At 41.6% G+C, this 16,998-nt stretch overlaps 2 protein-coding genes across 2 annotated transcripts in view; both read left to right on the top strand.

The window, feature by feature from the left end:
- LOC117817031 (leptin receptor overlapping transcript-like 1) overlaps positions 1-16,998 on the top strand; it is a 762,389-nt gene that overhangs the window by 212,433 nt on the left and 532,958 nt on the right. The window lies entirely within an intron of this gene.
- LOC117817028 (polycomb group RING finger protein 3) overlaps positions 1-16,998 on the top strand; it is a 108,155-nt gene that overhangs the window by 43,888 nt on the left and 47,269 nt on the right. Inside the window, exon 2 of the mRNA XM_034689469.1 lies at positions 7,260-7,369. Within this exon, the coding sequence (XP_034545360.1) occupies positions 7,355-7,369 (15 nt within the window). The 5' untranslated portion in view covers positions 7,260-7,354. The remainder of the gene's footprint in view (positions 1-7,259; positions 7,370-16,998) is intronic.

Genomic DNA, 16,998 nt, shown 5'->3' with positions numbered 1-16,998 from the left:
GGACTCCCAGCATCTTGTTTCTGAGACTTCAATCAAAGAAGAAGAAAAAAAGAGCAAAACATGAATGTGTCTGTCATAGCACCACCATCTGTTGCACCAAATTGCACACTGTACATACCCTGATCCTCAATCAGATCACCCTCCAAGTGGGGAGCAAAGTAGGAGCAATGATTCTCAGACACACAGACAGACAGACAGACAGACAGACAGACAGACAGACAGACAGACAGACAGACACTCTCTTCTTAATTACTCGTCCATCATGACTTATGATATCAGAGGGATAACAGAGACAGCAGTGGTTGCAGCCTGACGCTGTGTTCAGGCTCTCTGGTGTCGCAGAGGCAGCCTGTCTGTTTAATGTCTGCTTCCCCGACTCTCACAGAACCCGTATCCTCAAATGACCCTGAATGCAGCAGTCTGAGTGCAGAGCTGAACCGAGGTGAACTCCCCGGTATTATGTTGTCTGATGTTTTATCTTTTAAACATGTAGTGCCTCCAGTGATCCCTCCAGTCATCCAACAGTAGTTCAAGCTCTGTGCCACAGCTCCGGCAGAGGACACAAACAGAACAAATATCTCATCAAAAGCAAAGATCTGCACCGGGTTTGATTAAATACAGGCCGAACATTAAAGCAGAGCATCACACAAACCTGGCGTTGAAACTGAGGGTGAAATCCCAACTGTGTTTTATTTTATCTGAGTTCAAACCAGAGTGGAAAGTTAACTTTGTCACATTTTTTGAATTACTGAGAGTCATATTGCAAAGCGGAGCCTCCAAGCTAAACCCACACGGACAGGAAGTTCTGAAGTGTGGAGTCACCTTTGTCCTTTTCTTTCTGCCGCTGTTTGGATCCCTGTCCACCACTTACCCACAAGTGGACAGGTCAGACCTCTCAGCCACCTTTTACAAAGTCTGCCTGGTTCCTGAATGAGCCGATTATTTGAAAGTAGCAGGTAACTGTTTGGAGCATTCACAACAAGCCAAGAAATCACTGTATTTCATGACGTTGCACACACGGTGGCTGCTTTGTATGCTTTTCCACCTGCCTGTACAAGCGACCTTGGGTTTCTTGAAAGGCGCTATATAAATACCAGTTATTATTATCATTATGGCATTGCATGCCTTTAGGTGCATTTCAACCAAGAGTTCCAGGGTCTTTTACCCTGAACTAAAAGGTTCCTGTGCCCCCATTGTTGTCTGTGTTTCGACTGCAGGCGGAAGTCCCGGGTAGATTGTGCAAATCAGGCCAGTGACGTATGGAGAAAAAAAAAGTAACTGCACTATACCACCAGACCAGTAGAGGGCAGTAAAACAAAGACAAATACCATTCATCACAGATGACACCATAGAAGCAGACGGACAGGCAGGTATCATTATGAGCAACACAACAGTTAGCCGGTTAACATGAAGAGACTCAGCTGGCAATGTTTTAGATGGTGCTATATTTCATCACAAATGGATTCACTGAATCAACACGTGAGAGGAGATAAGCGCGAGTAGCAAAGACGTTTTAACACGGCTTTAAAATCCTTTTGAACGCAAAAAGCCGTGGCAGAGATCAGCCGGTGTTTTGGTTTAAACAGCGACCCTGTTAACTGGAGACTCTCAGCCGGATGCATCCCTTTGAAATTGAAAAAAAGAAATTGAAAAAAAGAAATTGAAAAAAAGAAATTGAAATTTTTTTTTTGAAAAAATAAATAAATTTTGAATTAAAAAAAATTGAAAAAAAAGTTGAAAAAAAAAAATTGTAAAAAAAATTTGAATAAAAAAAATTGAATTTTTTTCTTTTGAAAAAATAAATAAATTTGAAAACATTTTTTTTAAAAAAAAATATTTGACAAAAAAGTTGACCCGGTTCCCGTCGAAATAATAAATTTTCCTCAAATTTGAAATTGTGCTCCAAAAGCAGAAAAACATGAAAAAAAGTGAAAATTTTCTCCTGCGGTTAAAAACATGGAAAAGCAATGAATGAATCAACACGTGAGAGGAGATAAGCGCGAGTAGCAAAGACGTTTCAACACGGCTTTAAAATCCTTTTGAACTCAAAAAGACGTGGCAGAGATCGGCTGGTGTTTTGGTTTAAACAGCGACCCTGTTAACTGGAGACTCTCAGCCGGATGCATCCCTCATAAATGTCTTAAAACCATCATTAAATATCTGATGAGGATATTTTGAAATCTTAATAAAAACTAAACTAGTTTGCATTCCCAGGAACTCCCTCTGTGTTTCAACAGCTGTGTAAACTCCACAAGCACTGACACGTTCAGCTGAAGGTCTCCAGTTTACAGGGTCGATTTTAAAACCGGAACACCGGGAGAGACGCATTCACGTTGGGCTGAGAGAAGACTACTGTTACAAGCTGCTAAATCAAGAGAATCACAGCTTCTTCTTTTGAAAAGTACACACACATACAAAAAAGATAGAACAAATAAAAACTAATGAAAGAAAGAGAAATCAAGTGAATCACAGATGGAAAAACAATGACTGTGATTTGTTTTTGGAAAAAAATTTGAAAAATATATTGAAAAAAAAATTGAAAAAATGTTTTTGAAAATTAAAAAAAAATGTGAAAAAAAAATTTGACAAAAAAAAAATTTGAAAAAATAAAATTTGAAAAAATAAAATTTGAAAACATTTTTTTGAAAAAAATTATTTGACAAAAAAGTTGACCCGGTTCCTGTTGAAATAATAGATTTTCCTCAAATTTGAAATTGTGCTCCAAAAGCAGAAAAACATGAAAAAAAGTGAAAATTTTCTCCTGCGGTTAAAAACATGGAAAAGCAATGAATGAATCAACACGTGAGAGGAGATAAGCGCGAGTAGCAAAGACGTTTCAACACGGCTTTAAAATCCTTTTGAACTCAAAAAGACGTGGCAGAGATCGGCTGGTGTTTTGGTTTAAACAGCGACCCTGTTAACTGGAGACTCTCAGCCGGATGCATCCCTCATAAACGTCTTTAGACCATCATTAAATATCTGATGAGGATATTTTGAAATCTTAATAAAAACTAAACTAGTTTGCATTCCCAGGAACTCCCTCTGTGTTTCAACAGCTGTGTAAACTCCACAAATACTGACACGTTCAGCTGAAGGTCTCCAGTTTACAGGGTCACTTTTAAATCCGGAACACCGGGAGGAGAGACGCATTCACGGTGGGCTGAGAGAAGACTACTGTTACAAGCTTCTAAATCAAGAGAATCACAGCTTCTTCTTTTGAAAAGTACACACACATACAAAAAAGATAGAACAAATAAAAACTAATGAAAGAAAGAGAAATCAAGAGAATCACAGATGGAAAAACAATGACTGTGATTTGTTTTCGGAAAAATTTGAAAAAAATATATTGAAAAAAAAATTGGATTTTTTTTTTTGAAAATAAAAAAAAGTTTGAAAAAAAAAAATCTGACAAAAAAAATTGAAAAAAAAAAATTGAAAAAAAATTTGAATTTTTTTTTTTTTTAATTTTATTTAGAATTTTTTTTTTTTTTGAAAAAAACAATGAAAAAAACTAATGAAAGATAGAGAAATCAAGAGAAATGTCCCAGGACCTCTGAAAAGTACTAAAACACTAGCAGGGTTTTTTCTGGGGGGAGAATAACTACCCCTGAACTAAATTTAGACCCTGGGTCCTCCGGTCAAAACGCACATAGTTCAGTGGGAAAGTCCCTCTGGTTGAAAAAAGCCTTTTGTAAGTACTGAGGTTACACCCATACACTGCTGTCCTGCTGAAGCTGAGAAAGAAGCCCTCCTGAGTGATTGAGTTCTGCAGAGGAAGCTTCTGTCCTGGGTCACATCTCTCACAGCGGAGAGAGAGATGAGCTCGGGACAGACCTGCAGAGACACAAGGTCTCCTTTGGTCATTAATGAGCTACAAGAGCAGAAGTCAGAAACACTCTGAGCAGAAGGAGTCTGATCTAAGGGACTGGGTTAGAGTCTGTCTGAGGAGCTGCAGCGTTTGGGAAACCTGCACGAGCCCCTGTTTGTTAATGCTTTCAGTCTTTTTTTGCAGGCAAAACATTTAAACCCTTGCTGGTTCCACCTCATAAAACTTCAATTGTGTGCTTTCTTTTGTAGTTTCTGTCAGTAAAAGGAAGAGTCCTTGGGTTTTGTATTATCGGTTGCATGAAAGATAGTGAAGGTATCACTTTCAGGAGTACGCTTAAACTATGAGCTGTGAAAAAAATCTGCTTTTCAAAGCTGAATAAAGAAATCTTTAAAAGAAGAGAGGCCAAAGTTTGCATGTTGACTTTCCTCTGCACAAGTGAACATTCGTCTGTCTCGTGTCCTCAGCTCCTTACGGTTGTTGAATCTTAACACAGACGCTTTATGTTCCCTAACCTTCCAGGGGAAATCAAAAACAAGCCGAGGAAACACTCCTGAGTTATCTTTAGTCGTCTCAGTGTGACCTGAAATCAACCCCCTCCTCTGCAGCACACATAAACATTACATCACAGAGGAGTCGCTGGCGTCATGTGACGATAACATCTGTGTGAAGCTCGTGAGTGTGTGACGGCTCAGTGACAGGCGGTGGTACAGTGTGTGTGTCCTCAGTGCCCCCTCCCCTCCTCCACATCTCTGTCATCTAACTGGGCTAATTTCACGGTCTGATGAGCAGACAGCGGCGGGCAGGCGGGTTGAGTCGCCGTCATCACCGGAGACTTTTAAGGCTCTGGTTTCTTTTTTTTTAAACGTGTGTGCGTGAGTGTTTGAAGGAGGTTAAATGATGGTGGTAGCCCACTTTGGCATTCCCTCTCTCTCTCGTCGTGACTGGAGCGGTCGGACTCCCACAATTACGCCATGAATCACACTAAGTGATGTTAGGACGAGTCACCGCTGCCTCTGTGGAGCAAAACTACAACTTTCAGAGACACTGTGCAGGATTTCTTTGGAGTGGTTAAGTGGTAATACGTCTCTTAGTTTGAGCTCTCCTGCTAGGCACTTGTGGCTGCAGCATTTGGCCTGTCAATCACACGGGGTGGGTGGGTGGTGGAGTGAAGTGTTTATACATCTTGGATCCCAGTTCGACTAAAACCAGATCCAAATAAAGGAGTTTCTACTACACCTGTTGAAACATGCTGAATCCAATCCTCCCCATGCAGAGAGTTTGATCACATCATGTTATTTGATAATTGTAAGACAGCTAGTTGGGCTCCTCCAAGCACATTTCTTGTTATATGTTGAATTAAACACTGTCAAATGTTAAATTCTGATTCATTTTTACTCCTTTTTTAAACAACTTTTCAGTAAAAGTAGTATAAAGTGATAAAGCATCGTCCTAATCATGAAAATATTACCCAGGTCACGATGATAGCACCTAAATTGAAGGCTGGCTTTTAATAGAGAACTTAAATATTGTTGGGGAAAATATATTTTAGCATAATCCTGACTAAAACAACCAGATTTCATGCAAGAAGAAGCTTTTTGCATTTAACATTTTGAATGGGACTTTGTGGGATTACACTTTTGTTAATTTTTGAATGGGTTGAGTCTGGGGGGTATGAGTAATATTTAACTCAACATTCATGTTTTTGCTCTTCAATGAAAGAATTGAATGTTCAATAAAATATTTGACACTTGATAAAGTTCTACTTACAAATACATCTGTTTTAATTGGGTTATTTTGGATGGATGTCTGCTTTTAACAAAACAAATATTTATGCTTGGACATGATACCTTTCCATTAAATTATCCTCAATTCCCACTTAATTCCATAGACTGTATAAAATATGGACGAAGTATCAGTGACGTCATTCATCTGTTTCTGAAGCTCTGTTTTGAGGCCAATCGGCGGCGGCAGCCATATTGCTTCTGTCGAGCCAGTGTGACGTAAAGAGGCGGGCTTTGAGCCTCCTCGCCAACAGCTCCAGTGTTCCTGCAGGCAGCTGTGCCTCTCATTGGAAGACTGGTAATCTCTACACGTTAGAAACAAATTCACCCCCCTCACAGTGAGAGCCGATCGAGAAATGAGCTATCCAGACTACACTCTTCTTTTGTACCAGGCTGTAAACATGTTTATTTCTGCTGTAAAGATCGAAATTTTTCCATTCATGTGTATGTGACTTCCGGAGCCAGCCTCAAGCGGATCCTCGATGAACTGCAGCTTTTAACATTTCCGCATTGGACTCATATTTTTGGACCGGAGGTTGCTGCTTGGTCATAACTGTTTTTGTTATGTCCTTAACCGTTAGGTTACTTATGTAACAATTAAGGTTCGTACATCGACTTTATGTTAGCATCGTTTATTAGCCGAACTACACAGGAGCATGTCACATTGGCAGGGTATCTAACGTCAACAGAAGGCACGCCCCACAATCCCATGCGGTGTCAATGATGTATGGAAGCCCCGGTTGGCCATAATACACAACAGTTTTCTTCTTCTTTTGCTATTTAATGCGGTTAGCATTCTTCTTCTTATGCAGTTTAAACGCTCTGTAGCCACCGTCTGGTGGGAATACTGTATTACAACCAGGCACCAGTAATAACGGTGAAAATTTGTACCTTAAAAATGAGAAAATATTAAAAGTAACTCTTAAATTTTTACAAAGCCAACGAAAATTTCAATATTCCAAAATCATTGCCCATCCCTACTGTGTGTGTGTGTGTGTGTGTGTGTGTGTGTGTGTGTGTGTGTGTGTGTGTGTGTGTGTGTGTGTGTGTGTGTGTGTGTGTGTGTGTGTGTGTGTGTGTGTGTGTGTGTGTGTGTGTGTGTCTACTTCATACCTTTTTGTGTTTTTGAAACCCTGTGTACGACGAGTTGGTCGTCTTTTAACTGGAAGGTTGGTGGTTTGATCCCAGCTCCAGCAGCCTCATGCAGAAGTGTCCTTGGGGAAGACACTCAACCCCTGATTGCTCCAGGTGTCAAAGCCAGCTGTGTGTTAATACATATGAATGGGATTAGTAACTTTACATAGCAGCCTCTAACATCAGTGTGAATGGATGAATGTGGTGTGAAGTGAGTGATCAGAAGACTAGAAAGGCACTTTTAAGAAGAAAAACAAGGTTGAAACATGACAAAGCCTGTTTTGGGCTCAGGGTTTCAAGTATCCTCGCCACTGTTGCTCACGGGACATCAGATAAGTTGATTGGTTGATAACTTGTGCTCCTCCAGGTGTATCTGACTCATTTCAAGGAAGCAAATGAGCTGATTCCCAAATGTAGAACTGTTCCTTTAAAGCTGAGCTGGTTCTTGGTCTTCTTTATGTAATTTGTCTTTTGAGCGTCTCTCTCATAAAGCTCTCTTCTTCTCTCCGTTTCAGGCTCCAATGAGAGGCTCTCCATGATGAGGAGCTAACACTGTCGGCCGCACAACCGCAGGAAGAGACGTGGCTGCTGCACCATCCACAGTCGACGCATGGCGGTATTAGGGGTAAGAAGACCTGCAGACCTCTCTCGTTATCCGCTCTGAGAGTCCCGGAGGGGTTCCTGATTTGTTTTCTGAGCCTAGAAAACAAAAGGAAAATGTGTTACCTGCAGATTTATACTTTTAATGGACGCGGGTCGATGCTGTGAGGCTTCTCTCTCTGCAGCTATGTTTGATCGCCGGGTGTTTAGTGGAAATAAACGTCCTCTAAAGTCTTGGGAACAAAACTTCTCTGTGTGTGCATCCTGGATGTTGGTGCCATAGCATAGTATGGGAATTATTAATGACTTAATATGGGTTAACACTCAAATATAGCTTGTTAGAATGAAAGTAAAGGATGCAGTCTGTTCAATACGTAGCTATGTTTTTAAGGAGATGCACGTCAGGCTACCTTCCTAAGCTTCTTGGTAGGTACAGGACCTACAGCGTGGACCCGACACAGGAGTCTAATCCTGGCTTAACCCTGACCTAGTTTGTTACTGTTCACTGAGGTGAAGGAAACAACCCAGTGAACAGTGTTTCCCAATTCCTACAAAGCCAACTATCAGCTTCTGTCAGCGTTCAGAGACGTGTTTCAGAAAACTCTGTGTCTTTCTTTTTGTTTCTATTTCAGTCTGCCAACACTTTCACTCTTTGAGGATTCAGGGAGAGTTTTAGATCAGCCTCTGCGTGATGGATGTCAGCTTTCTTAGTGTCCAACTCACCAGACACAACCGGCTATTAGCGGTTGTGGTAGTGAGTGCTTGCTGGCTGTCATTTCCGATCTGATGTCTTGGCAGCAGCTGTCTGCTGTAGTAGTCTGGGTTCTCAGTCGGATCAGTCAGTTGTTTATTTTTACTCCTGGAGCTCAAACAAAACGTTTTTGAATGGGAGAAACTGAAGAAGCGTTCTGGCATTTAAAAACCTGGGCCTGATTGTTACATGTTTGAAAGGCTTACTGCCAAATACCACCAGATCTGTGTCCAGTCACGGCACCGGATCTGATAGGTTTCTATTCTAGTCAATGTGTTAACTTCCACTGGATCCGCTCCGTTGCGTTCTGGCTGCGTCTCTGATCCAGCAGGTCGGAGCCCTCCAGATCAGATAAGCAAGACTTCTATTTTTGCCGGATGCCGGAGCACGACGTATCAATCTCAACAGAGCAGATGGAGCGGGACAGGAAGTCAGGCACCAAAACAAAATGAAAACATCCGGTTAATTTTCAGAATAAAAGACTCTGTGTTATCACCAGATCGTATTTCACTTAACTACAACAACAAACCAAAGTCATGATGAGCGGAGCCAGGCCTGGAGTCAACAGGTCAGAGGTTTTCAGAGGACCAGAAAGACAACATGGATGAGGAGAGGAGGAGGAGAATCCTTGATTCAGTGATTACAGTGGGAAAACCTCAGTCACATGACTCCAGCTGTCCGGTGGTCCTGCTCCATGCTGCGTTCCGAAAACACAACCGGTGAATGTTGACGGACGAGAGAGCACAGAGACAGAGCGGACACGGATCTGGTGGAAGTCCAATGTCGAGACTGTCATTCATAGTGCATGAAACATGACTGAAAGTTTCCCTACAGACATGAACCTTTGTGTTAGAGATGATGCTTTAAAAACAAAGAATCAGAGACATCCATGTTATGTGTATTTTTTAATAGAGGGACCAGACTCCACGGACAAAAGCTGCTCACAGATGATCTGATCAGGGCGGGATGTTTACACCCAATTTGTAAAAAACCATCTGAGCATGTCAGAAACAGAATACTTTCACCCCCAATTTACACGGGATGCACAGCGTCACGTTACGACTGCGCCACGCCAATACGTTCCCATTCTAGTCAATGCTACTGTGTCCACAGGGCACGCCATGGCCCGTCTCAGCTCCGTCTCAGGAGCGTGCCCCCACACCGCCAGAGATACGCTTCAAGTCTATTTTCGACGGAGCCTGTGCCCAGCACAGGAGGTCAGGCACGAGGATCACATGCAACATCCGCCAATTTCAAAATAAAACACCATATACAGACTCCTGACCGTTTAAAGATCATTTAGATCAGAAATACTCATCGATTATGGATGGAATAATAATACATTTTATTTGGGGCGCCTTTCAAGTCACTCAAGGTCACCTAACAGATAATAAATGTAAGCTACAAACAGCCACATATCAGTGATCCAGGTCGACTACAACAGGACTTTAAGATGATAACTGTCAGAAGGTAACAGGACAACAACGTAGAGCTGAATTATTCATATTAAACTCATCTAAATCTGCAAATTCAAAACTTTATAGTTATGCAACATACTCAGTGATGATTAAAGCACAGAAGTAATGGGATGCTATCCAAATGAGTAGAAATTCAACCCCAGAAAGGCTCTGTAACCTGTTGTTTGTATTTAGTTCTCTCTATGCTGGACCAAGCTGATCCTGGCTGCTCTAAGCTGCCGCCACGCTCCAAACACACGTCCTGTGGAGCAGGGCGCAAGCCGTCAGACGTAGCAAACACGCTGCGCAGCCGTAACGCACCGCGGCGCATCCTGTGTAAATTGGGGGTTACACAGGAGGAGATTTAATAGAGCCCTTTTTGTCTGAAGTGTGCTGCTGCCAGCGACAGCCTGTGTCTGCTGCTGTGAGTAATCCATGTGGAAACAGGGCCATGTTTAAAAACCTGGACTGCTCTTTAATTGTATTTGATCCCATTGTTAAGACTAAGTGTTTGGCGTGCTCCTGCAGTTTAGTAAGCTTCCACAGTGAGTTTCAATATTGCATAATTGAATCTGTAATTGGGTAAAAGGTGATTATCCAGAGTAAGAGCATTTCCTGTAACACTCAGTAACACAGCTGCCCTACGATCCTGAAACAACAACAGCGTGTGACAGAGTGGATCTGACAGATGCAGTCAAAGAGAGACGGCAGCAGTCAGAGTCAGAGTCGTTATGTATGACGAAAAAACATGAAAATAAAGGGAACGCATGTTCTGACACAAAGATATCTCTTTAATGTGAGAGGGAGTCAGAGAGAGCTGAAGGAGTGGAGCCTGACAGCCGAGCAGTCTCCTCAGGGCATCTCTCTGCACTCGGGCTCATACCAGAGGGCTGTCTGCTTTCATCAGAAGAAAACTTCTTTAAAAAGCGCAGCGCAGACACTCTCTTTGAGTTTCTGGTGATTTTAAAGCTAGCCCTGCCAGAGATGAGCAGATATTCTGTCTCATAAAAAAGTCTGTCAGTTAGCAGAGCACAGCACTTTGATTTGGATTACACCAGACATCAGACACGTGGCGTGGACGTCATTTAGACACATGGACAGGCTTTATGAATTATCTCAGGGTATACATTCTGTATTTATAACTGTCATATTTGTCTCTTTAATAATCAACATGAATCATTATTATTGAGGATTTTAGAGCATCTCTACTTTGTGATACTCTACATTCAGGCTGTAATTAAGGACTATAACACTCGACTAATCATCGCTATCATTTGACTAATTGGGTAATGAATTGAATGACACTAGCGTCACTCTTAAAGGTGACATTACGCTTTTTTCATCAATATATATTGGTCCAAGAGGTCCCCAAAACATGTCTTTAAAGTTTATTGCTCAAGAAAACACTTTAAAATCAGATTTTGGTCTGCCTGTAAACCCCTCTTTTTCAGCCCTGCTCAGAACAGGCTGTTTTCTGTGTCTGTGCCTTTAAATGAGAATCAGCTCTCTGACCACGCCCCCTCAGGAAGTGGATGTTGCCTTGGCTCTCCAGCACGTTGATCTAATGTTTACATGTTGGCTGAATATACACGGCTGCTCACAGACCCGCGTTACTTCAACCCTCTGAATCTGATCCACAATCTGATCCTGACGGAGAGGCGCCTGCAGCAGGACCTTTCTGAAACATTGGTCACAGATTTAGTGTTTCTTGTTGTTTTATTTGTCAGTATGTCGACGTGTGTCTTGGTACACAGCTACGAACATGTAGCTATGTGGCTATGCTAACTAGCATTAGCACTTATCCATGATTAATAAAAATCATCCACTAGATCTTCAAATCTGCAGACGTGGGGAGTAAAACCGACCTTTGTGTTTATTAAGACAGCCTACAACTAGCATGCTTCCCTCCTAAGCTCCTTGTTAGCACACATGTGTGCAGGGAATGAAAAACAGAGGAGGGGTTGAGTTGTATTTTATACAGTCTATGGGCTGAACAAGCTCCAAGCTCTGACTTCCTGTTACAGACCGGATATTGTTGTGACGTATGAAAAACACTGAAAACTGAAACGGCTGGTTTCAGCACACATTTACAGAAAGGTGGAGAAATCAGAACAGGGGCAGAATGGATTCTTTTCTTTTTCGGGGGGTTTGTAGACAGGGACACATATTTCAGGTAGAGAACCATTAAAAAGTCGATTTTGCATGATATGTCACCTTTAAAATCAAAACTGAATCAATATAAGACGAAAGAGTTTGTTCCAGTGTTTCATGTTAAGACAGGAGGAAGGAAAAGAGATGAGGAGGATAGAAAAGGATGAAGAGTTATAAGGTTAAAGATTTAAAGGTGAGGGACTGAAAAAGTCAAACTCACAGTGAGGCTCTGACTTTAGACCGTTAAGCTGAATGTCACCATATCCTCTCTTCAAACTGACGTGCTCCCATGAAAAGTAAGTTCTGCTTTACAGATCTTGCAGGCTGATCTCTTCTCTGCAGGTTGAGTCCCGGACTTCAGAAATGTTCCCTCAGTTGCTCCCATGATGTTTTGTTTTGTTGAGCAGTTATCCAGGTTGATATTTTACATGATGGACACTCAGCAGAGATAGTTAGGAGGGGCGATGTCTCACTTACTTATTTATTTTGCTTGTGTTTTTAAATATGGAATCATGATTTCATTTGAATTTAAAGGCAGATTTTGGGTCCTGAATGAAAGTTGAAGACACCAGATGGTATTTTTGAATTATCGCTCAGCCCTACCTGCTGCTCCCCGGTCGCTGTGTGACAAAGATAGGACAGGTAAACGACATAAGAATGGTCTTTTGTGCGTGCGCAGAATGAAAACGTGTGATGACGTCACCAATGACTCATCAGCTTTTAAAAAAATGGCGCCGACTCACTCTGTCGTTGATTTTTGTCGACTGTGTTCTTGAACTGTTGCAACCCTATTTTACATTTAGTCACTCTAAAGTTATTGGGGATAGAATACAGTCATTTAAAACGTATTTACAATCAATTTTCAATCAATCAATCTTTATTTATATCACGCCAGATCACAACAAACGCAATCTCAGGACGCTTTCCAGACAGAGCAGGTCTACATCGTACTCTGTTATGTTATTAATAAAGACCAAACATCAAGACAGGATAAGATCCAGTCCCATCTTACAGACAGGACTCAGTCTGACCTCATCTTAATCCACCATGAGCAGAGCACTTTGCAGCATTTAGCAAGTTACAGTGGCAAGGACAAACTTCCTTTAACAGGCAGAAACCTCCAGCAGGACCAGACTCATGTTAGACACACATCTGCTTACTGTGATTGATCTTCAGCTTTAGTGTTTTTACACTCTTGGTCAGCAGTTAATCAAATGAGAAATACTACTTTCAGGAAAAGATCTTCTTCTTCTTTTTCAGCCCTCAGGAGTCTCAGAGAAAACCTGACAGATCCTCAGAGGCAAGCCCCAGGGCAGAAATACTCTTGTGCTCTCTTAACCGTGAAGCCATTCTAACAATTTAATTCAGAAATAGATGTGTGAGTATCCGGTTCATCCAGGGGTCACAAGTTCTCTTCTAATTTGAACCCCTAATTTCACAAATTCATCAAAAGTAATCTCTCTGCAAAGAATCCTTGTTTTTAGGAGGGAAAAGAAATGTGCTTTCCAAAATAAACACCAAAGTGTTTTTTTCTCTGTGCCCCGCTGATGAACTGTGACACGCTGGAGGATGAACAGACTGCTTTGGGAGAAAAAGAGGGGTTTTATGAATAAGTAAATGTTGAAAATATTGGAAATTAAATAAAAAAAAGAAACTTTTTAACCTGAAACAACTTTTTATTTTCATGTAACGTGGCTAAAATATAGTGAAGAAATCACAACTGGAACTGATTTCTGTCCAGAAGCTTCTTGATGTGAGTTTTAAGTCGTTTTTAAAAGGATGGAATTAATATTTATGGTGTAAATACTTAAAATAATGACTAAGAGAATACATTAATAGATTCAACACTTGTTTACAGCTAGTTTTCCTACTTTTAAAATCAGTTTCTAACATAGTAGAACAAAGTATTCAAACTTAATAAGCATATCAAAAACACAGAGAAATGGGGCGCTGGTCTTCCCCCACTCTCCACTCCCCACATTTCCGGTCTCTCTTCAGCTGTCCTGTCAATACATGCAAAAAAAGCCCCAAAATATACCTTTAAAGAAACCAAACACATAGAAATGTATCATAAGTATTAGTGTTGTAGTACTCAAGACCGGTCTTGGTCTCCAGGCCGCTTATTTCAGGTCTTGGTCTCGCCTCGGAATCGAAAGCATTTTTACTCTGTCTTGTCTCTGTCTTGGTCTGGGACTGGGTGGACTCTGTATTTTATATCATGACCGGTCAAGACCACCACTGATACACTCTGTGTCCCTGTCATTACTGTGATAAGAGGAAAAAAAGAAACTTAAGGAGTCAAAAGAAAGGCAACAAAGACAAAACCAAACCTTGTTTAGAAACAGAAGTCTTTTATTTTGTTAACTCATAATGATTTTTCATTGATATATATGGTCTTGGTCTTGTCTCGGTCTTTCCCTGCCTTGGTCTTGGTCTTGACTCGGTCTCGATCCCTAAGTGTCTTGGTCTTGTCTTGGTCTAGGTCATGTCTTGGTCTAGGTTAATTTGGTCTTGACTACAACACTAATAAGTATGAACAAACGTATGTTATTTTATAGGTAATTGAAATAGGGACACTGGATCCAGGAGTATCTGAGAGCTGGTTTCAGTCTCAGCTGGGTATCACCGTGTCATCGCCCCGCTCTCTGAGAACAGAGAGGACTCCTGCTGATCTGCTGAAGATGGTACTCACAGGGTGAAGCCAAAATTAGTCATTCAGTTACTCAACACACCTCAGAGCAGCAAATCACTGCTTTCAACACCGTCGTTACGTCTCCATCTTCCTCTGTATGAATCACCGGCTGAGCTCCCTGGCTCCTCCTGATAGCTGGCTCACAGTGATCCTGCAGGTACACGTTGAACCGAGGACTCGGTGTACTTTTTCTCTGAGCCTGTGTTTGTAACAAGGTTGTTCCTCCTAATTTGATTATTTTAAAAATAGCAGAAGTGTTTCTCCTCGCTCTTCTTTCCTCGTGTGTGATAGAAACCTCACTTTCACCCGTTTGACAAGATTAACGAGGGGAGCCGGCTGCGAGCTGGTGCTGCTGTGCTATGAGTTAATGGCCCATGTGATATCCAGGGTTCATCTGATTGATCAAATGCTCACATGCTGGTTTGAATGCATGCTTATTTACTGTGATACATGGAGTTTTTTTTCTTTTTTGCAGTGTGATAATCGTGCATTTCATGATGATGAAATAACAGTTCATTATCATGCAGCCTTGATCGGCACCTGCACACAAACAAACCTCTAACTCTACAGAGGCACAGTAACGTCTGAGTTGTCTGTTGTTGCAGCAAACACACTCTTCAGATCTATCCTCTAAGAAGCGGCGTGATCAGGAGGTGAAAACACAGGAGATGCAGTAATTGCAGTTGGAAGGACTGAAAGTTATGACAACTGGCTCCTCGGGTACAATAAGAGCCGACACAGAACACGCCGAGCAGAGCTGGAGGACATAAAGTGCTGCAGTGACATCCAGCAAAATGCTCCCTGTTATTTGAATGGGTTTATTACTGGATGTGTTGTGTGATGTATTGCTGAATGATTTTAGAGATGGAGGAAATCATCACACAGGTTCATTTTGGGGCACAATTGTTGATGATTGAAGGGAATATAAAGTTACAGTTGTATGCTTTGATTAGAGTCGGTATATTTCAGGATTTATGTTACATTTCTGCAGAACTTATCTGTGCATAGATGAGAGCTGTGCAGTAAAGAGTTGCCGGTCTGTTACGGCAAACATTGTGAGAAGTTGGCATCTACTTCTTGACCCTTTGTTGTGATCAGTGCCGATCAAGCTAGTGGCAGAAAATAAGAAAAGGGGCCCCTCCTATGTTTAATATTTATTGCATGTGGTTTTGTGACTTACTGTGAAGTTTTGTGGGCACATTAACTTATAACTCCTTTGATTCAAATTCATTTAAATGTGACATATCATGCAAAATCGACTTTTAATGGTTCTCTACCTGAAATATGTGTCCCTGTCTACAAACCCCCCGAGAATGAAAAAAATCCATTCTGCCCCTGTTCTGATTTCTGCACCTTTCTGTAAATGTGTGCTGAAACCAGCCGTTTCAGTTTTCAGTGTTTTTCATACGTCACAACGCCATCCGGTCTGTAACAGGAAGTCAGAGCTCGGAGCTTGTTCAGCCCATAGACTGTATAAAATACAACTCAACCCCTCCTCCGTTTTTCATTCCCTGCACACATGTGTGCTAACAAGGAGCTCAGGAGGGAGGCATGCTAGTTGTAGGCTGTCTTAATAAACACAAAGGTCGGTTTTACTCCCCACGTCTGCAGATTTGAAGATCTAGTGGATGATTATTATTTGTCATGGAAAAGTGCTAGCGCTAGTTAGCATAGCCGCATAGCTACATGTTGGTAGCTGTGTACCAAGACACATGTCGACATACTGACAAATAAATCAACAAGAAACACTAAATCTGTGACCAATGGTTCAGAAAGGTCCTGCTGCAGGCGCCTCTCCGTCAGGATCAGATTCAGAGGGTTGAAGTAACGCAGGTCTGTGAGCAGCCGTGTATATTCAGCCAACATGTAAACATTAGATCAACGTGCTGGAGAGCCGAGGCCACATCCACTTCCTGAGGGGGCGTGGTCAGAGAGAAAACAGACCTTTCTGAGCAGGGCTGAAAAAGAGGGATTTTCAGGCAGACCAAAATCTGATTTCAAAGTGTTTTTTTGAGCAATAAACTTTAAAGACATGTTTTGGGGACCTCTTAGACCAATATATATTGATGAAAAAAAGCGTAATATGTCACCTTTAAATGTGTGAAATAGGTTTCTGTAATAGAGCTTTTAAATTTAGATTATTATCCAGCTTAAAAGTGCGTAGTCCCATAGTTGAAGCTTAATAGCCTCTTTCACTAATGCACATCTGAAATGTCAGAAATTTTCAAGAGATCTTCCCCTCCTTTTTTCCAAAGTTGGTGTTCACACCTGTCCCTCACAGCGTGACGCCCTCTCTGTCAAACATGGAGGTTGGTGGGTGATGTATGGAGATGAGTCTTAAGGCTCATTTATACTTCTGCGTTGCCCTGATGCAGCAAGGGCTGACGCGGACATGAGCACCACATACTTGTGCGTTGATGTGTCCGTGTCGTGCAGCAATACTCCACCAAAACACTTGAAGGCAGTGTGGTCTCTCTGATAGCTGGTCGCCTGCTTCCGGCCCCGCTACAATCTCTGTTTACTTTTCCACAGAGATTCAGAGCGTGTTATGTTAATCTACAGCTGATACATGTTGCTGTTTATCATACAGACTTGATTACATG

The sequence above is a fragment of the Notolabrus celidotus genome, chromosome 8 (genome assembly GCF_009762535.1).
Source record: "Notolabrus celidotus isolate fNotCel1 chromosome 8, fNotCel1.pri, whole genome shotgun sequence".
Lineage (NCBI taxonomy): Eukaryota > Metazoa > Chordata > Actinopteri > Labriformes > Labridae > Notolabrus > Notolabrus celidotus.
The sequence above is the reverse complement of the archived record's forward strand: the minus strand, read 5'-3'. Positions and strand labels throughout refer to the sequence as shown.